This window comes from Garra rufa, chromosome 19, assembly GCF_049309525.1.
Source record: "Garra rufa chromosome 19, GarRuf1.0, whole genome shotgun sequence".
Lineage (NCBI taxonomy): Eukaryota > Metazoa > Chordata > Actinopteri > Cypriniformes > Cyprinidae > Garra > Garra rufa.
In genome coordinates, this window is record NC_133379.1 from 26922881 (window position 1) to 26945282 (window position 22402).

The window sequence follows — 22402 nt, forward strand, 5'->3', positions numbered from 1 at the left end:
TGAGACGCACGGACATGTAGGTAAACGCCCACATCATCTCCGTAAACAAACGTGAACAATTATCAAGTTCATCTAGGCTACTTTCGTTTCTGGAAGAAGAGGCGCTAAGAGAAATAAGCCAGAATTTACCTCAGTAGAAGAATGCACCATGATGCGATATGCAGCTTTGCAGGTCCTATGGCTGAGAGACAGCCTACTTGGATGGAAACTGCTTCAGTGAGCTCAATTACAGTAATGCCACATTTGACTCAGTAATTTTGTTTTGGTAAGAGAGCAGTGGATTTATTGATTTATTTACTGTATATTACGCTGCTGCCACACAGATCTAATATAAACATGCAATTTCTTTCCCAGCTGTTTACCTTCACAGACATAACTTACTGTTGTTGTAACTTGTGTTTTTACTGACGGTTTTTAACCTAAACATGTATGTATTTGACAGTTTAAGCGCAATAAGACATGAAAGAGAATTTAATTTAGTACTCACATGCCGTGTGACAGCCGCTTTCTGTGCTTGTGCTTCAGATGTGTGCGTTGTGTATCTGAAGTTTAAACTGATATGGTTACAAAACATGCTGATTTCAATGTGACAGACATGATAATAAAAACCAAACTGATGTTTTCAGAAGATTCAGAAGATTATCTGAGGTACGAGCTGTAAAGGCATAGCCCTATTCTGTAAAAGGGACTTCCATTCAAAATAGGTATTTTCAAAATTATATAATAGGGTATTCTGAACTGAAGCTTTACAGACACATTCTGGGGACACCTGAGACTTATATTACTATTATAATAGATCACCTTTAATAATTAAATTTTATATGGATTATATAGACAATCAAGTTGATACTGTACCTGGATCAATGTCTTTTGTTAGTCTTATAGAATCATCACAGGCCACACACATTCTCTGAAGCTTAGATACCACTGAAGCCTAGCAGAAATGATTCATAAGAATGCTGTTCAAGTCCTAACCCCAGCCCTAAGATCAAATTCTGACGACAGGATGACAGGAAGGTTGTTCCAGGAACATGTTCTCCTTGAATCATGCCAAGCACATAGGGAGCAGCGGTGAACATACTGCAACTCAATTACAGTACCTTTCCACTGCAGCTACAAGACAATCTTGACTGCTTGGTAACAAGAGAGCAACAGATGCTGTTTTTATGACAAGTAACAATTATTTTTACGTGTATGTTTAAGCATATGCAGAACTGATTCCTAATTATTGTTTAATTTTTTTTTTTTTTTTTTTTTTTTTTTGATTACACAATGCAATAGAAATTTGTCTACAACAATAACCTGGAAGGTTTAAAAAAAATAAAAAAAAAAAATATATATATATATATAAAATTATTATTATTATTTTAATAATGTTTTTATATAAGTCAAACTACTACTTTATATTATTTATTATTATTCATATTAAAATGATTACTTATAATAATAGACCAGTTTTCAATTATGTTTGCTTACCATACCTTTAGTTACATAAAAGTAAATACTACTACTAAAATTATTTTTTTTAATATATTTTTATATAATATATTTTTGTAATATTATTTTTTACAATATAAAAATAGATTTGTTTATGATTTACAGTACTACTACTATTTTTATGATTTATTATAATTCATTTTAATGTTAGTATCATTATTATAATAATTGACAAATTTTTTATTATTTTTTTTACCTTTAAGCATAAACAACTGATTCCCAATTTTTTAATTTTTACTTTTAGTTACATGAAAGTAAATGCTGCTGCTGCTACTTCTAACAACAACATTTTATGTATAATATTTTCAGGAATTTATACTGTAATATTTTTTAATTTTTATCATTTATACTACTACTATTTTTATGATTAATTGTTATTATTTTAATATTTTTATTATTATTATTTTAATAATTTACATTTTTTTATGATTTGTGTTTACCTATAAGCATAAACATAACTGATTCTTAATTCTTAAATTTTTTATTTTTAGTTACTTAAAAGTAAATACTACTACTACTATTACTACTAATAATAATATTTTATATATAATATTTTTTATTTGTATATAATATTATATATATTTATATTAATTTCTTACAATATAAGAATTTAATTTTTTAAATAATTTCTACTACTATTTTTTTTATTAATTTTAATATTATTGTTAATGTTATAACAATTGACTAATTTTCAATGATTTTTGTTTACCTTTAAGCATATACAGAACTGATTCTTAATTTTTACTTTTAGTTACTTTTAATTACATAATAAAAGTAACTATTACTACTACTAATACTAATAATAATATTGGCATTACATATAAAGATTAGTTTTGCAGTCTAGTCATGTTTAACTGCTAACGCTATGTGTTCATCACTTGAGAATGAATGAATGCCATAGTATGTAAAGGTTTAGTAATTTAGGCAAATCATTATATTATAAGTGAGTTTCTTTACCATTGATGGTAGGCCATTCAATATCGCCAGACTCGATACTAAAGAACCAATGAACAATTCTTTCAAACCAATTATTTGTCTATTGTAACCTGGAGCCCTCAAGGGTTTTGAGGTTAATGTTCGAACAGCACAGCCATAGGAACTTAGATGAACTCTTTCACCACTCGATCAAATTAACACCTGCTAGAAAACTCCAGCACCTTTTAATAACTGCAAAAAAACGGCACGGATTAGATGCAATCGCCATCTAACATGGCTTCCCTCATTTTCTCCATCTCTGGGGCAGTGAAATGTGGAAGTACAGATTCCATATGCCCTGTGTAGTGTGCAGGCCTCCAGGTGAGGGATAATGAATACATAGGCTGGTTCAGATGATTGTGATAAGGCGGCAGCGGTCGTGCGCACAGCCACGGTGGAGAGAGAGTGAGATGCTGGTAGTAATGAGGGAGCGTGCGGTGAGGACCATCGATCCCTACGGCTCCGTGGCAGGGCGCAGGTTTACCGAGGCCAGCCGCCGCACACAATAACATGCTTCTGTCTGCATCTTAATCTCTCAGCAGTCACAAATCAACTTGCATTTCTTTCAGACAACTGCGCTCATTTTTTTTTCTCTCTCTCCCTTTTTCTTGTTTCTTTCTGTTCTTGCGTGTGTGCCACACGGTCCTGTGCTGCAGGGGGTTTTAGAGAAACATTTGCATCAATGGAAAATAAAGCAGCAATACAGAAAAAGCTCAAGCACTGAGGTACAGTAAGCACTGTGTCAAACTGTGCAGCTTAAATGACTTCTCTCAAAGACATTCTCATAATAAATTGTCTAGATCACAGTGTAAAAGGATAAAATCTTTGTTTTTTGCCTCAGATAAAAGGTTGCTGGTCTCAGATAAAGATCAGGGCCCGTATCCCTAAAGATTCTGAGAATCCTCTCAGAGAGCTCCTAACTTAACCTAAAAATTCCTTGCCAGGAGTTTTAGCTTAGAAGTGATTCCAGAACATTTTCAGTGAACTCTGAGCAAGGAATGGATGGAAAATCCTATCTTAGTGAGGAGGTGTGGTTGACCCCGTTGCTAGGTATGAGTCATCATTTCAAAAGCCGTGATTGGTTGATCCTACAAGTTTGATGAAAATGAACTTTTGGTGATAATGAGCAAAGGATGTACCCTCAAATCAATAAACATAATTATACACTCTAATCTTATGCAGACTGTAATTGTAAATAATATTTCACATTCAAGAAAATATCTGGAAAATGAATAGTAAGCTGTAGGGGTTATAGCCTAACATTAGAATCTAAAATATGTGAAAACTTAAGCTCATTACACCTTGTTCAAATAATGATTCGTGTCTTATTTGCTCATATTAATATCCTAGCTGGCATATTTTGTACTTTCACTCCCATATGGACCCCACTGAAAACAAGATGGCCTATCTCAAGGGGCTGTCCTTAATGAAGTAGAAATTGCAACGTTACAACTCAGTGTGGTCTTAACGAGGGTAACACGGCTCACAAACATGATTCCTGCACGATCCAATCTGTAGCGTCTCAATAATTCCCTGTCATCCAGTGTTTGCAGGACATCTCTCCTGCCTCCTCTGTTGGCCATTTTGTGCAGCTGCTTAGAGGAACTCTTAAGCCACTAAAAGTCCTCTTCCCTGCTCTTAGCAGATCTTGCCTTAGGAGCCCTTTTAAGCGCTAGGAATCTTGAGGAATAGCTTTTATATTAACTGGGATTTTCGTGTCACTTTTAGGGGAAATTCTAAGAAAACGTCATGACTCTGAGAATTTTCTTAGAATTTGGCCGCTAGGAGCCACTTTTTGCACAAAAATTCTTTAGGGATACGGGCCCAGAACTGTCAAAATGCATTCTAAAGATCAGACTACAATGCTGAAAAGAACAGCCAAGTTAGTTTATGCTGGTTAATGCTGGTTTAGTTAGAAGGCTCAATGGAGAGGATGATACAATATGTAATTTGTAGATATCAAAAAGTCTTTAGTTTACATAATAGTGTGGCACTTTACATTTTGTACTATGGACAAACATAAATTCCAGGCAATTACTTTACAACTAACTGACAAAAAATAAATGTGACCCTGGACCACAAAACCAGTCATAAGGGTACATTTTTTGAAACTGAGGCTGACAATCTGGAATCTGAGGGTGCAAAAAATCTGAATATTGAGAAAATCGCCTTTAAAGTTGTCCAATGCATATTACTAAACAAAAATTATGTTTTGATATATTTACGGTTGGAAATTTACAAATGGATCATGATCTTAATAATCTGCTATTTTGTTGCAAGACATCCTAACATCTTTTAGTATTTCATGTATTTTTAGTAGGGATAAATAAGTACTTTAAATCATGGACAATAATTGATAAAACCAATATTAAAATTAATTTAGAAAATAAAAACAAATTCAATGAAACACCAAAAACTAAATGTAGGCATCACAACATTATAATGTACAGTATGAATATTATTTTATTTATTTAACCTTTGTTTAACCAGATAAAATCAGTTGAGAACAAGTTCTCATTTACAACTGCGACCTGGCCAAGACAAAGCTAAACAGTGCGACGAAAACAACAACATAGAGTTGCACATAGAAATAAATAAACATACAATCAATAAAACAATCCATATATAAAAAAGCAAAATATAATACAAAATACAATATAATTAAGAAAATAGGGAAATAAACAAATAGGCCATAGTTACAAAATAAATTACTGATTTACACTAAATTAACATTGAAAATATGAAAATGCAAACAATGGAGTCAACTAAAAATACAATACACAATAAATAGAAATAAGAAGCTATAAACAGGTGCAGTGATCAGTAAACAGTTTTGACAGCTGATGCTTAAAGTCAGTGAGAGAAATAGGAACCTCTAGTTTCAAGGATTTTTGCAATTCATTCCAGTCATAGGCAGCAGAGAACTGGAAGGAACGGTGACCAAAAGAGGTATAAGCTTTAGGGACAGCCAGTAAAATATACCTGGTAGAGCGCATACTACGAGTAGATGTTGCTATGGTTACCAGGGAGCTGAGATAGGGCGGAGATATGCCTAATAAAGACTTATAAATGACTTGAAGCCAATGAATTCGGCGACGAGTATATAGTGAGGGCCAACCAATAAAAAAATAAAGATCGCAATGATGAGCAGTGTAAGGAGCTTTAGTAACAAAACGGATAGCACTATGATAAATTACATCCAGTTTACTAAGCAAAGTTTTGGAGGCTATTTTATAGATAACATCGCCAAAATCAAAGATTGGTAGAATAGTAAGTTTTACAAGGGCGTATTTGGCAGCATAAGTAAAGGATGCTTTATGACGAAATAAGAAGCCAATTCTAGATTTAATTTTGGATTGGAGATAGTTAAATGGATCTGGAAATTAAGTTTACAGTCTAACCAGACACCTAAATATTTGTAAGAGTCCACATACTCTAAATCAGCCCCGTCAAGAGTAGTGATGGAAGCCTGGTTTGCCGCTATGGGCAGGGTTCGGTTAAAAAGCATGCATTTGGTCTTACTAGAATTTAAAAGCAGTTGGAGATCACGGAAAGCGTATTGTATGGCATTGAAACTAGTTTGAAGGTTAATTAACACAGAACCCAAAGAAGGGCCAGATGTATATAAAATGGTGTCGTCTGCATACAAATGGATCAGCGAATCACCAGCAGCCCTAGCAACATCATTAATGTAAAGCGTAGATGTAAAGCTATTAAATTTGATTTGCTAAAGACAACATTGAACAGTGTTATTAAGCCTTAGTGTTTTCAGAGGGGATTGCCAGTCAATGTTAATTATACAACAAAATACAAAAAACATAATGTTTTTATTATGATATAATATTACCAAATACTGGATTCAATCTTTCCATCTATTTTCTCTGAATTATCATAGGTTTTGTATTACTTTTTGAAACTGACTGATCTCAGTTGGCCTCATTTCAACAATATCTTATTGATCTAAGCTTGTGCACCTTAGTTTTTGAGTGAAATATTTATCAAATTATCCACACCTTTTTGCATAAGCTAAGAGAAATGAGTCATATGATTTTTCAGTTCTAAAAAGAATTACAAAACCTGTGCAAGTTACAAGAAAAGAAGTAGAGACTGAACAAGAATGAAAACAAGATTTGGTGATAATATAGCATAATGAGCAATTTTACAAGCAATTTTGAAAAAGGTCAGTTATTTTTGACTGGTAACGCCAAAATAGGTAGAGGATTTTCGGCAAAGCACAAGGATTGAATTATTTGCGTTTTTAAAGATCAGAAATAGAATTTCCTGATCATTTACTCACCCCCGTGTCATCCAAGATGATCATGTCTTTCTTTCTTCAGTCAAAAAGAAATGAAGGTTCTTGAGGAAAACATTTCAGAAATTTTCTTCATATAGTGACCTTCAATTGGGTTGAAGGTCCAAATTGCAGTTCCAATGCAGCTTCAAAGGGCTCTACATGATCCCAGCCAAGAAATAAGGGTCTTATTTAGTCTGTCTTATCTTATTGGTTATTTTCTAAATAAAATAAAATGTACGTATATACTATAGTACTGACCCAGTGTTTACAAAGCAAATGTGCAAAGAAAGTCAAACTCCCTTTACAATAAAGGAAAAACAATGATGTCAGACAATTTTGAAGTCAGAGTAGAACCTTCCAACTTCAAAATTATGTTTTTGAACTGAAGTACACAGATGAATAACTAACCATGTGACATTTCCAACGTGCCTAAAAAATGTGCGAAGTCATGGATGTGCATTACACAGAGCATTTGTGGTTTAAAAGTCTAAAATCTTTATTTTTTTTAAGAAAATGACCAATCGCTTAACTAGATAAGACCCTTATTCCTCGACTGGGATCGTGTAGAGACAATGAAACTGCAATTTGGACCTTCAAACCATTGACACCTATAGAAGTCCACTATATAGAGAAAAATCCTGGAATGTTCTCCTCAAAAACCTTCATTTCTTTTCGACTGAAGAAAGAAAGACATGAACATCTTGGATGACATGGGGGTAAGTAAATTATTTGCAATTTTAATTCAGGAGTGAATGAGCAGGCACAAATAAATGTCCGATATGGTACCAATGTGTAATGCTCTCTTTTTATTAGCAAGGAAGAACCCTGAGCAGCCAGTCTTCAATGTAAATTTGATGAGCAGTTCAAAAATGTTGCCTGATTTCTGGCCTACGGCCTGTGGAGAACACAAAGGAAAAGGTATTACCTTGTCCTGTAGGCGGTTTACAGAGGACACTGTTCAAACAGACTTGAAGGAAGACAAACAGCAGGCCAGCGTCGCTCAGAGAACAGAGAAACCCACGAGCTCTGAAGAAAAGCCTGACACACACCGAAACTCAAGACTAAGGCCAAGAGGCTACGGAGAACCAAACAAAACAAATCCTGGAAGGGGAAAAAAATCAGAAGAGGGGTTTGAAGGGAGATGCCTCTGACTTGGCAATTTGTTTGATTTTCCTTTTCTCTGAACAAACTCTCCGAGCGCCGCGAGAAGACAGGGTGGCAAACAAGAACGAGAGCACTTTCAATAGTCAACAGAAAACAAGCTCAGCGGGGACCGAAATTTGCCTTCCAGAGGGCTGAACGGCCAATTACAAGGAGCTTAAGTCAACTTGATTCAAAAGTTGTGAGGTATAGAATCAGAGTGCGAGGAGAAAGACAAACACACACATTATAAAGAGAGAGAGCAAGAGAGAGCGAACGCGCACGCTGATGCATCCTAATGAGCCAGAACAGATTTCCTGCATTTTGAGGGCATCATGCACTGCCAAATCCTATTAGGGCAGCTCCTCATTCAAAAAGTTGAAAGTGATGTGATTACATTGATCCCCTCCTGCTGTGTAACACAACAATCTGCTCTCCCAGCATTCCGAGAGCTCAAGACAAATGCGCTCCGTCAGAGGCCCAGACAACACAAGTGATTGGTGGCTGTTGTCTTGTTGTCTGCGGCCGTGATCGTTGTGTGAAATGCACCGGTGGGCCGAACGGGCTCGAGCCGGAGGTGTCGAACTCAGGCTGTTAGGGCATCCGGGCTCATTTTCACAATGTTATTACATCATTCTCCGCCCTCGTCGCTACTGTACGACTGGCTGTGTTTACCGTAATGGGCCGAGACAGCACAGCTCTCAAACGCGGCGGCTGATGCCGCTTGTTTGGCCATCGAGTTGGGAACACGGCCGTGGCGGCTGTCCTCTCTAATGAGGCCGAAGAGACAGCTGGCAGGCCGGAATTAGCCGGTGTCCGCAAGAGGGGAAAAAGCTAATTCTAATGGAGCAGAAGCCTCCAATGGGACAGATTGGAGTCTCTTGCCTTTGTTATCGTATGCCATTGTTCCTGTCACACCAATCTGCGTAGTTCCTCTACATTAGACAGGTAGAGAGAAGGGGGAGCGGATGGCCACGCTCGGGGTGATTAAAGCTGCCCGCTGACTCTGCTGCCGGCTTAACGAAGTCTTGATTAAGTTTAACAAGGTGCGGTGATGGCAATGTCATCGTTATGGACAAGGGGAAAAGCCGCCATAGGCTGTGTGAGAGAACGCTGCACGATAAAATGCAATTAAGACAGGCTGTAGGTGATATAATTCAAGATGCTATGCAAAAAAAGAACCAAATTTACTGTGTGTGTGTGGGTTTGCATGTGAAGGTCGTGAGAGGAAGATGAAATGCTTTAGCTAACGAGAGGGAGCATTCAGATTTCAGTGGTTTGTGTGGTTGCAGAAAATACACAAGCCTTTTCACATCAAAATGAAATCATCTACATCCTACCACCCTATTGAAAAGAAGCCAATGAAGAGCAGACGTGTAGCCCACCTCTAATCAAACACCATTTTTCTCCTCGCCTCAGCCTCTCACTTTATTTAAAAGATGAAAAATGCACTCAAAACAATTTTTTTCTTATTTTGTTGTATGAAGACCACACTGGAATCACAGGCTCTCCTATTTTTTATTTTTTCAAAAATGCAGCAATGTGTAAATTATCTATATACTGATCATTATCACTGTTGGTGCATTTCGGTAGTTTAGCGAAGGAAAGTGTACATAATACCACACAGCAGTTTTATGCTGTTTGTGATCTGCTTTCATCTACATGAATATATGCATAGGATTTAAAGGATAGATGAGCTGTTCCACTGAAGATACCTATGGCACCTATTTTAATGGAGTAGCGACCAATGTTCATTGGACAATAGATTCATTTTGTGTCTTGATCAGATGCCATGAGTCTATAAACAGAATGGATTTTTTTATTTATTTAAAAATGAACCATTAATTGAAGTTCGGTGTAAGGCTTTAAAGGGACAGTTCACCCAAAAATGAAAGTTATTAATTACTCACCCTCATGTCATTCCAAAACTGTTGTTTATCTTCAGAACACACATTAAGATATTTTTGATGAAATTCAAGAGCTCTCTGACCCTCTATAGTCAGCAAGGGTCCTACCACGTTCAAGGTCCAGAAAGGTACCAAGAACATTGACAAAATGTGACATTGGTGGTTCAACCAGTAGGGGAGAGTGGGGTAAGTTGACCCACCCCCTGTAACTCTACACTTGCACTGGTTATGTGAACATGTATTTTGAAATCACACATCATTTCTGCCAGACTATGAAAAGGAGAGACACATGGGATTAGTGGAAAGTAGTTCCAAAGAGCTAAAGCCGTGGGGTAAGTTGGCTTTAAAGACTCTAAAGTATGAACTGATATTTTGATGTGATATTATGCAACTGGTTTAGTTTATCATATTATTACATACATATTATTTATAGTTCATTTGATAGGGACAGATCCTTCTCTGAGAACCAGAGGATGCTTTTCACCACATTATAATTATATAGATATTTCCACCTATAGTCTCTAAATGCATGTTTGACATTGCAGAAAAGCTACCATGCCAAGAATATTTTGACTAAAGTGTTTTTTAGTTTCAGTGCCACCTATTCCTCCATTCTAGTTCAGTTTTTATTTAATTTTACTCAACACACTATGTTTAGTCTGTTTTCTCTCTTGTTTTCTCTTTGGTTGATTTGTTATTGTTTTGGATTATTTGCTGATGTATTATCATTTTCATTAATATTGTATTTGTTCATGTGATTTTGATCTAGACCTAGAGGTATAAAGAGTGGCACATTAGCGTTCAATTTGTTTGATAAAGAGCCTGCATGCTCGAAACACATGCTATGCGAAAGATTTTTTAAATAAATTTTTGATATCTTTGGAGCTTTGGTGTTGCCGACTTTACATTTAAATGTTCAATATATTGTTTCAGAAATGCAAAAAAATTGACAAATAAAACTTCATTTGATTGGTTTTATTTTAAGTTAGCTTTAAGAAAAGAACTGACTGTTTTTCAAATTAAATTGATTAATAAAATTAGTTTTTAAAAGAGGTAAATCATCTTTAAAATTTCACATGGGTTCGAATCAGATTCAGTCAGATAGTTAAAACCGAGATGGCTCCCACTCATCTTACCCACTTACTTGGGTCAACTTATTATTAAAACTATGACACTGAAGATGTAATTTACAGTAATTACTTCCATGAATTTTAATGATAAACCATAAGAAACTGGTGAATAAAGAATGAGAGTAAACATTCAATGTTCCGAAACAATTATTTCAAGAAACGTAAAGCATTTTGGCTCAAACTGTTTTGTGAGAGCTGTGTGTGGAGGGATAATATTGCTGTATAAAAGCAATTTCGTAGAAAATAACTTTTTCTGCATAGTTCTATTCATACGATCTTGTATATATATATTTTGGTACATACTTTGCCTCTGTTAAATAGCACTGTGTAGCCTCACTCATGAATAGAATTGAACCACCATAGAGCACAGTCACCATGTAGCTTGAAATAACCTTTATTATCTTACATTTAACCTTATTTGTTTGAGGCTCCTCACAGTTTTCTCTCATTTTAAATTAATTACTTTTGGTCCTGACCCAATTGCCAGTTTTAAAGCAAACTGCACGCTCAATTACCCAAATTAAATTAATTAATTACCAATTAAAGTGCTAGTCATACTGCTACTTCAGAAGGCACATCAACATTTCCTGTGTGAATCATCTTGTATTATGCCTGAAAGCAGCAATAATTTATATCATATGCAAACAGCAACAATAAAAAGCAGACAATAGAACAGTATCGCATGTTTGGACTTGTTTAGAATGAGTTGACGAGGACTCAACTCACCATAGCCAATGGCACGATTCCCCCGAGGTCATGCGGTGCCAGACGGATGAGCGTCTGGATCTCATCTGAAAGGGTTCGGGAGATGGGGTATTCGATCTGCCATGTCACCGAGCGACTTCCCAGAGGATCCAACAACCCGTTGACCTCCAGATCCACCTGAAGAACTTTCTGGAAACCAGCCTCCACCCTAAAATAGGAACGAGAAACAGAAAAAAGTAATATCGAAACTAAACTAAAAGCACATGCATGTAAAACTCATGGGTGTCTTGTGTTTATTTGTTGTTATGTGGCTACCGTCCAGTGCGTGCTGCCAACGGATGAAGGGGCAGTCAAGCGGCCATTTATCGACCCTTTTGTTTTTGTACACCTGGTGTGTGTATGTAGGCTGCGACGTATGCGGGTGTGAGTGTGTGGCGGTTTACTCTCATTATTTCAGTTCAACAAAAACACATCCCAGCAGCAACCGAAAAAAAAAGACAGCAAAAAAGCAATTTACTTTTGGTCCAGCGCCACAGCATTTTCAAAAAAGATTTCCAAAGCAGAGCATAACATTGTCTCCACTGATTGCGATGCAAACAAAGCTGAAAAACAATGAATAAAACCAAAGCCATTTGATTTGCCCAGGCCTGGGTTTGATCAGCCTGGCTGCTCCGGCCTCACAGTACTTAGTTAAAACAAAACGGCATATGAAAAATTCCTAATATCAAAGTACAAATGTGGAATATGGAACTGCAATTGAATTCGCACCTGGAACACAAAAACAAAACTATATTCTTTTCCTCAGAATGCTTTTTCTCAGATACAGAATAGTATGGTACAAGGTCCCACTTAAAAAAAACTGACACATCCATGAAAAAAGTAAGGTCACAAGTTGTCATTTCAACACTTTGGAAAAAATAATTTGAATTTGCTCTTTGGTTGACATCACACACAAATTTCAGCAAGAAAATGTCTTTTTTTCCCTCTAACAAACACTTCGGTCAGGGTTAACAAGGTTGCAGTTTCCCCATGTGGGAACCTGTTTCCATGAGAGCTGTTTTGCCCTGCAGTTCGAAGGTAAATTGAAATATTACAAATTAGATTTGAATGCAAGAATTTCTGACCAAACGAACCCAGTCCTCTCTAAATCAAAACAGGTAAGATGGATTCTACTTTTTTGATTGATAGGTTATGATAGGTTAAGTAGCACAAGTATATTTTTAGCAATAACCAAAAATACAATACCAAAATCATTGGAATATTAAGTAAAGATCATGTTTCATGAAGACATTTTGTAAAATTCTTATTTTTGTTTGTATAAATCTCAATTTCGAAAAAAATTGCCCTTACGACTGGTTTTGTGGTCCAGGGTCACATATAGTAAATTTACTGTACTTCAGGTAACTGTATAATAGACTTACATAATGAAGTTATAGTAAAATGTTACTATACTACCATTCTCCATTCAGCAAGGTTGCGTTAGATTCATCAAAAGTGACAGGAATTTTATTTTATAGTTTATAGTTATATATTTTAAACTGTTCTTTCATTAAATTATTAAAAAATTATCATGGTGTAATAAGTCATATTGAGCAGGTTAATTGTTTTTAACATTGATAATAAGAAATCAGAATGATTTCAGGAGGATCATCTGCCACTGAAGACTGGAGTAATGAAGCTGAAAATTCAGCTTTGCATCACAGGAATAATTATTTTTTAAATATTAGAATAATATTATAATAAAAAAATAAAAAATTTTTTAAAAAACAATAATAACAGTTCTAAATAGAACTGTTTTACTGTATTTTGATCAAATAATATAGTCTTGGGGAGCATAAGAGACTTCATAAATAAATAAATAAATGAATGAATTAGTGCTGGGCAATGATTAATTGTGATTAATCGGATCCAAAATAAAAGTGTTTACATAATATACGTGTGTGTGCTGTCTATATATATTATGTGTGTATTTATACACACACACACACACACACACACACACACACACACACACACACACACACACACACACACACACACACACACACACACACACACACACACACACACACACACACAATAAATATAATAACAATACAAACCCCAAACTACAGGTAATATATGAATTTATATTCTTCTTTATATTCCCCAAGCAAACCCATTTTTTGAAATCTATTCTAAAAATGTTCATTTCTTTACTTTGCAATGATTAAATGCTGCTTACCCATGCTGAAAAAAACAAAAAAACAACTAAAACCAGCCTAGGCTGGTAGTATCTGGTTTTAGCTGGCCAGGCTAGGAAAGTGGCCAAAACCCCTCTAAAACGAGCCTGCTGACTAGCTATGACCAGCTAAAACCAAGATGGTTGACCAACTAATACCAGACAACCAGCCTAGGCTGGTTTTAGCTGTTATTTTCACCAGGGACATTACAGAACAGGCAGAGAAATTACCTGAAATAACCTCAACATTTCTAAAATTTCTAAAACTGCTAACAATGATATTTGGGCTTTTAATATTGGTCTGGTTTTGATTGGTCTTTACAACTCTAGCTGCAGAATCTGAGTATATCATCCCTTTTCTGTAAAAATAATAATACCAGAAATGCAGTCTCTGCTAAATGAATCTTCAAAAAAACAAAAAAAAAAAACAAAACAAAAACAAAACAAAGCATCTTCCACCTGTCTGTGTCCTCTAATCACCAGCAGTTCTAATAACTTTCATTCCATAAAGCCCTGGTTTCTCTGATTTCAATGTCATGGAAACAGAGACGGCAGGATATCTTTAATAAGCAAATCTGGGATGATCATATCAGTTTTCACACGTTCTAATCTGTGACTTTACATAATAAAAGCGACCACACACTGCCAGGCTCTGGCAGATTGCACAAGCTGTAAGTTAATTTGATTTGTAGATTCTTAAAGAGACATTATCTGTAAGGAGCAGAAAAAAAAAGTGAACTCAAGACAAGAAAAAGCTTGTTAAAAAATCCTTAAAGGAATCAATTTGCTCCAAACCTGTATGACTTTCTTCCTTCTGATGACTACAAAAGAAGCTGTTACCAGGATGTTCATGTTCTTTTACAGTACAAATGACAAAAATGCAGCACAAAAGTACTTTAACAGTGGTCCACTCAACGTGTCCACTAAATTCAAAGTCAACTGAAGTCAGGCATTAACTTTGTGTGAGGAATAGATCAAAATGAAAGGAATAGTTGACCCAAAAATGAAAATTCTGTCATTAATTAGTCTTCCTCATTTCTTTCCAATCCCGTAAGACCTTCGCTCATCTTCAGAGCTCAAATGAAGATATTTTTGATGAAATCCGAGAGCTTTCTGACCCTGCATAGACAGAAACGCCACTACAACATTCAAGGCCCAGGAAGGTAGTAAAGATGATGATAAAATAGTCCATGTAGGAGCATTAAAAAGTTGATCACTATTCACTTTCATCGTATGTAAAAGAGCAGCATGAACATCTTGCGAAACTTCTGCTTTCGTGTTTTACAAAAGAAAGAAAATCACATGGGTTTGGAGCAACATGAGGATAAATAAATGATACCCGTTTTCATTTTTGGGTGAACTATTTCTTTAACAACTAGGTATATCCTGTGATATATGGATCCATAAGGAAATTTCAGCAACTACTGCAAAAACAAAAAGGTCTTGTAATACCATAAATTACTCTTACCAACAGACATTTGGTTAAGCACTTTTCCAAAGGGCCAAAAAAGCCTATTTAAAGTAAGTGGCATTTTGTTGTGCTAATGTGGTGTTGGTGAATGGAGATGGGCAGCTAAAAGGCTCTGGTTTTAGAGAGGTATTCTGGGAGAAACACAGCTGACAGCTTTGTTGCACTTAAAAATAAATGCATCCGCCTTGTAAACACTGGCTTTCCACGACCTCACTGAATGCTCTGAAGAGCCCTGTTAGCTCAAACACTTTAATGGGTCATTGTCAGTTTTCTCATTCACCGCTAAGAAACTCAAACAAGCACAGGGTTAACACTGCCAGTTTGGCTCAAATGTAGGGTTAAGATGTGTCCAGCAGAGGGCGAAGTGCAGTATCTCTTCCCTTTCTGACAAGATCAAATGCTAATGCTGATTGATTAAAATCCTTTTGCTTGCAGATGGAATTTGGGAATCTCTGCATTTTTGCCATTGATTCTGTGGGATTATCTGCGGAATGGATTTAAAAATGCTTAAACGTGTTAAACCAAGCATACTGGGAGCAGATGTAGTCAAAATGTTCAAGAAAAACATAAGGGGAGGGGAATTTAATGAATGACGGCGTTCCAGCGGAAACTAGGAAACCTTTGGTGGGATTCTGTGTGTTTGACTTTGTTTAGTGTGCATTCTGTGTATAGCCTGTATTAAGTGAGTTTACTGCTCTCCACAGCCCCCTTCGACAATCTTATGCTATGCAGGAGAGGTTATAAGGGCAGCAAATATGAAAATCATCTCAGACACAGAGAGCGAAAAAGTGAAGCCTGAATACACATTTTCAAACCCCAAAAAGAGTACTTTGTGAAAACAGGAATGTAAAGTGGAACGTCTCAGCGAGAGTTTCTCTGTGAAGTCTTTGAGAGTCTCGACAGGTGCTCAAGTGCTCATCGCTAGGATGAATGGATTGTTATGTCAAAACGTATAAAAATGCAGAGAAAGCCAGAGGAGAGCTATTCGTTGAGATTTGCCCATTGGAGGGAGTGAAATTCTACCGAAACGTATAGGTCTGACGACAAAGGGCTCGACTACAGGAGGTGGAGAATTAATATTTAAAGTGGAGTAGGTGAAATTTCAATCTTTCAAAAAGGTTCTTTGACTGAATTTCCCGAAACAGAGGCTCTTCAAAGAGACGGCACGCCTCCCTCATTTTACACAAGCATGTGAAAATGGTGTGAGAGAAAAGGAAAAAAAGGGTATAAAATGGAAATGGTTTTCATTGTGGAGACTCTAGGGTGGATATATTCATGCACAGTGGTGATCTGCTTAGCACTGACAACAATGATACATCAAACGAATGGAATCAATTTGACTACAAAGCCGCTGTGGTTGGCAACTCACGGCTCGGGGAAATAAAAGTCAAAGCCGGGGAAGTAATGGCAGTTGGCGCGTCAGCTTTGAGTAAAGCTGTGGTGGAATTTCATTTCACAGGTTGCGGAAGACGCTGAGTGAAAGAGCCGCGCTGAAGGCGAGCCCTCGCCCTCCTGCCGGAGGATTTGCCAGCCGCCTCTTCCACTCGTTTCCCTCTCAAAGGCAACACTGGGCACTCGGGACCCCCAACGGGCTAAGCATGAAACTCAATCACAGTGCTGGCATGGGGGCCCTGACCTGCATTGCGCTCACTAAAGAAGTTTATGGTCTAAAGATGGAGTTCAGATGGTCAGAACAAAGGAGCGGGAACAGGAGAGGATCAGCAATGACTACAGATTAAAGTTAATATGGAGCCTGTATTTGCGTGCTGAGGGAAACAGTGGCGCTTTTATAAAGTATTAGGCGACTATAATAAAGAACCAGTTTCCAAGGATTAGAAGCTTTGTGGTATCAACTCTGATATTCAACAGTTTTGTATATTCAGTAAATACAAGTAACTGAGATACCAATGACACCAATGGTCTCTATGATCAACTTAAAGTAGCTCACTTCCAGAACAAAAATGTACAGATAATTGACTTAACCTTATAGTGGACTTCTACGGTGCCTGCGAGTTTGAACTTCCAAAATTCAGTTTAAATGCAGCTTCAAAGGGCCTTAAACGATCCCAGCCAAGGAAGAAGGGTCTTATCTAGCAATTTATATACTTTTTAACCTCAAATGCTCATCTTGTCTAGCTCTGTGTGTACTCTGTGTATTCCGTTAGGGTAGGTCGAAAAACTCCCATCTCATTTTCTCATCCAACTTCAAAATCATCCTACATCGCCGTAGAAGTACCGACCCAGTGTTTACAAAGTGAACGTGCAAAGAAGATCAAATGCCCTTCACAAAAAATGTAAAAAGGAAGTGATTATGTTTTAAATATGGACATTTTTCTTACCAAAACACATCAAGTCGCTATAAGAGACCTTTATTTACCGTCCAAAGCCGTGTGAGACACTTTTTATTATGGATGGATGGACTTTATTAGACTTGTTTTGGAATGTTGAAAAGAAACAATTATAAAGCTTGGGAGAGCCAGAACAATTTTTAATATAATTCAGACTGGATTTGTCTGAAAGAAAAAAGTCTTATACACCTAGGATGCCTGGAGGGTGAGTAAATAATGGGCTAATTTTCATTTTTGGGTGAACTAACCCTTTAACTTGTGAGTAAAATTGGAATATTGCATAAAACATTGCGAATAAGCAGTTTCCATCCAATGAGCCAAAGACAACAATGTTGTCACTTCCTGATAAACTGGCACTAAAAATCACTAAGAAAAGTGGGAGAATCCACAGAATTTTATCATATATTATAACTTGCTTGCGCCTCAGAGCGCGCAAACGAAACATAATAAATGCGGTCATAGCTTTTGGAGGTGGATGCCTGCTGTTTGGGAATGCAGTCGTGTAAGACAGTTCTTAGAGGCAATAAAATAGAAATACGTTGACAACTTTTTTTGGTTGGGCGTTTAAGAATTTCCGATACCGTAACGAGATCGGACCACTGGTTGGTCTGGTTATTCCGTCCAATTCCGCAAAGTTACATTACTTTTTGATGCGCATGGAAGAATTTATTGGGCTAATGTGTTTCCATCTCCCATTTTTCATAATATTCCTTTTTCGCACAAGTCAAAAACCACCTCAAGTAAGTGTAGAAACTATTCTTTTGCTAAAATTTGCCATTTCCATCATTCTATTCTAATGCCATACTTAAAACAGGGTGATGGAAACATAGCTACTGATCATCTGCTGTGAAATCACAGGTGCTCCCATCTGGCATGATAATCTTAATATCTTGTAGTGTGTGATGTGCCACGATTTTCAAATATTGTAGAGTGTGCATCCTTAAGATTTGAGGGAAGAAAATCTGCGAAGATTTTGCTTATGCATGTGCTGCAACCAGATTTCATAATTGGCTCCTGTAGTCTGAGCCACCTCAGCTGGCTTTAGCCACCCTAAAAACACCAATGGGTTCTACGATCGACTTAGGCTTGCCTTCATCACGTAAATGCATATTACCTGGTTGCGATAATTTACAAAACAGCTTGATCATCCATTCAGGTTGTAGCGGTATTTGAGAGTCGAGAGTGGCAGAGCTTTCTTAACTGTCAATGTAGGTGTGATTTCAGTGTTGACAGTGGACATGCCCCCAGCATTCGAGATCAGAGAATACTGCTTATTTTTTTTCCAAGATTTATTTACTTGGCGTTTTTTTAATCATTCAAATTTGTCTGGGTGGTTAACACATTTTTCCATGGTGTGACAAATTCAAGACACATATTTCATTTTGCTTTACACAGACTTGAACAAATTCTTTTAAGCACCGTCCTTCGGATGAGACGTTAAACCGAGGTCCTGACTCTCTGTGGTCACAAAAAATCCCATGGCACTTCTCGTAAAGAGTAGGGGTGTAACCCCGGTGTCCTGGCCAAATTCCCTCCACTGGCCCTAGTCAATCATGGCCTCCTAATAAACCCCTTCCATTAAATTGGCTATATCACTCTCTCCTCTCCACCTGTAGCTGGTGTGTGGTGAGCGCACTGGCGCCGTTGTACTGTGGCTGCCGACGCATCATCCAAGTGGATGCTGCACACTGGTGGTGGTTGAGGAGAGATCCCCCCCATATGATTGTAAAGCGCTTTGGGTGTACGGAAATACACATGAAAGCGCTATACAAATGCATCATTCATTCATTCATCATTCATTCATTCAACTCTTTTAAGTAAACAGGGCTGTGTTTTCAAAAGATCATAAGCCTAAGCAGATCACAAACCATTCAGACCACTGCTTTGTAAGATCGACTTGCAGTGCTTCTGGGAAATGCAGCCCTGATCTTTTAAGTGAAAGAATGTTTAAAGAGAACATTTTCTTTTTTGTCTCTTGTGAAGAACATGGCGGCTTTGATTGCTTTTTCCTGAGTTTAAAGACTAATTAAACCATGAGGAAACAGTATTTCAGCACTTTATTGAAACCCATAATTCATTTGGGTTGCAAATTCATAATTCACCCCAGAAATAGCTGGTATTGTATACGGTTTACTACCGCCGCACTATCACTACAGCTCTGGATATTTCTGACACTGTTCGGAATAATATCTTTAGTACTTAAGAGGGAGATGGAAAATGACCGATAGCTCAGTGTTTTTGTATAGGTGTATTGATGTGAAGCAAGAGCATATAGGAGTGTGTGCACATAGGTTTATAAATAATAAATGACAAGTACCATAGCATTGTCTTAAGGACCTTAAGATGTCATTCTACTTATATACTTCTGCTGTAATCCATAAAAGCAATTCTCAACAACCATCAGAGCAACAAAAAAGTCTTCCAAGCAGCCAAGTGCACATAACTCTAACACTTCAGAGAACTTTACTTTTAAGTGCCCTTCTGTAGGAAAGTTATTAGAAGGATTCACATAAATAATATACTTTCACCACAAAAAGTTAAGTGTGTACACTTCTCTCAGAATAAAAGGCAGAAATTAAACAAGAATATAGTTTAATAAGTTAAATGTGCAGTGTTGGCAACATTTAGGAAAATCTCCAGTCAGCAACCACTGAGGACACTGTTAAAATGTCTGGACCTAAAAAGTTACACAATAAGGTACCAAGTGAATAAGAGATGAATTTCTGTTTGATTTTAGATTTTATTGTACAATACCTAAGATTAGACCTCAGATGAACAAACTAACTACCTAATCTAACTAATGATAATCCAATATTAAAATTCTGATTGATATGGTAAGATGAATTAATTAGTTTGCTGTTATAGCCAATAACAGATAAATTAAAGTTATTGAAATTAAAAAAGTTAATTATCACAACAGGTACACTACCGCTAACAAGCTTTGAAACAGTAAGATTTGTAATGTTTTTAAAGAAGTTTCTTCTGCTCACCAAGCTTGAAAGTATATGATTTGTTAAAATATTTTGAATTTATTTTAAAATGTAATTTATTCTTGTGTTTTCAAAGCTGATTTTTTAGCATCATTACTCCAGTCACATGATCCTTCAGAAATCATTCTAATATTCTAATTTGCTGCTCAAAAACATTTATTATTATTATGTTGAAAATTATGTTTTTCAGTTTTTTTTTTGATGAATAGAAAGTTCAGAAGAACAGCATTTATCTGAAATTTATTTTTTTTGGTCAATTTAAAGCACCCTTGTTAAATAAAAGTATTAATTTTTAATATACTGACTCCAAGCTTTTGAATCGTATAATGTTACAAAAGCTTTTTATTTCAGATAAATGCTGATCTTTCTATTCATCAAAGAATCCTAAAAAAATACTTGAAACTTTAGCTTTGATCACAGGAATAAATTACATTTTAAAAAATATTCAAATAGAAAGTAGTTATTTTAAATAGTACAAATATTTCACAATATTACTGCTTTTGCTGTATTTTGAATCAAATAAATGCAGGCTTGGTGAGCAGAAGAGACTTCTTAAAAAAAATCTTACTGTTCAAAAACATTTGACTGGTAGTGTATGAAAAATAAATATCTAAGATTACATTTGAGTTTTTTAAACAACTAATGTTTTAAAGATTAACTTCTCCATAAACCACCTACATAAACCACCAATAACTTTTTTATGTGTAAGATCCTTGAAATTATGGACGACCAGCATCTAATGCAAAACACCACCGACAAGTGACAGAAAAAAAAACAGCCCACCTTGACTGTCTGCGACCCGCGATCTCACGAACCTTGAGGCAGTGATGTAATATTCATCGCACTCTGCAGGTTGATTTGCTTGGTGTTGCTTCCACAGGAATGCAAGAGGTTTGAGAAGAATGTGAAGCGGTTGGACCGGATGGAAGCTGAGGAAAATGGGTGCCCATGGGTGAGAAATCCAGCTGGGAACATCATTTAAATCCATTAGCTAGATATCATCAGCCTTTCCCACTCACTTAGTAGCTACGTTATCACTGCTGCAGACGTGAAGTGGAATGGGGAGCTCAGAGTGAAATGGATGCCCAAGACGCCAGTTCTTCACACTGAATTACCTGAACCAAACCTGGGTAGATGGGCGGCTCACAAAGCCTCCTCACCAAGCAGTATCACATGTGTCCCTGGCTCAACTCTGAACTACAAATAATCGTATATGCTGGGTAGAGCTGGAGTTCTGCTTGAAAAAACCTCACTGTAAAGAGGCAAGCAAGTGGTGACACAAAAAGAAGCAAGATTAATGAACGGTTGCTGAACTACCTAATAAATAAAAAACTCTAAAACTTTTAGAGAACGGCGTCTGCTGGTGTTTACGTGAAGGTACATTTCTTTCTCGGAAGCCTTATTGATGAATTCAAAACCTGAAGCCATTCAGCACACATCTGCTGCCTCATGGGCATAGTAGTCTATACGACCGCGGAAAACACAATAAACGAAAACATGGCCATATGAGGAATCATTTTCATTAAGCTACAGTAATGGATCAGAACAGTCATCATTGCCACTAATTCATGCTCTGCATAAACCAATATAATTAAGTATGCGAATATGCGATCGCATGGGATCCATGTAAGTGCTAAGCACACATGCACAAGGCATGCTAATGTCGGTGTACTCGCGAGAGTCACACGCTAACGCTTTCGCTCCTCCGCAGCACTTTGTTTGAT

At 36.6% G+C, this 22402-nt stretch overlaps 1 protein-coding gene across 1 annotated transcript in view; it reads left to right on the top strand.

Annotated features, from left to right (window-relative positions):
* LOC141292045 (transmembrane protein 132C) overlaps positions 1–22402 on the top strand; it is a 190801-nt gene that overhangs the window by 138774 nt on the left and 29625 nt on the right. The window contains exons 6-8 of the mRNA XM_073824015.1: positions 16800–17027; positions 21531–21620; positions 21702–21808. Coding sequence (XP_073680116.1) covers positions 16800–17027; positions 21531–21620; positions 21702–21808 — 425 coding nt within the window. The remainder of the gene's footprint in view (positions 1–16799; positions 17028–21530; positions 21621–21701; positions 21809–22402) is intronic.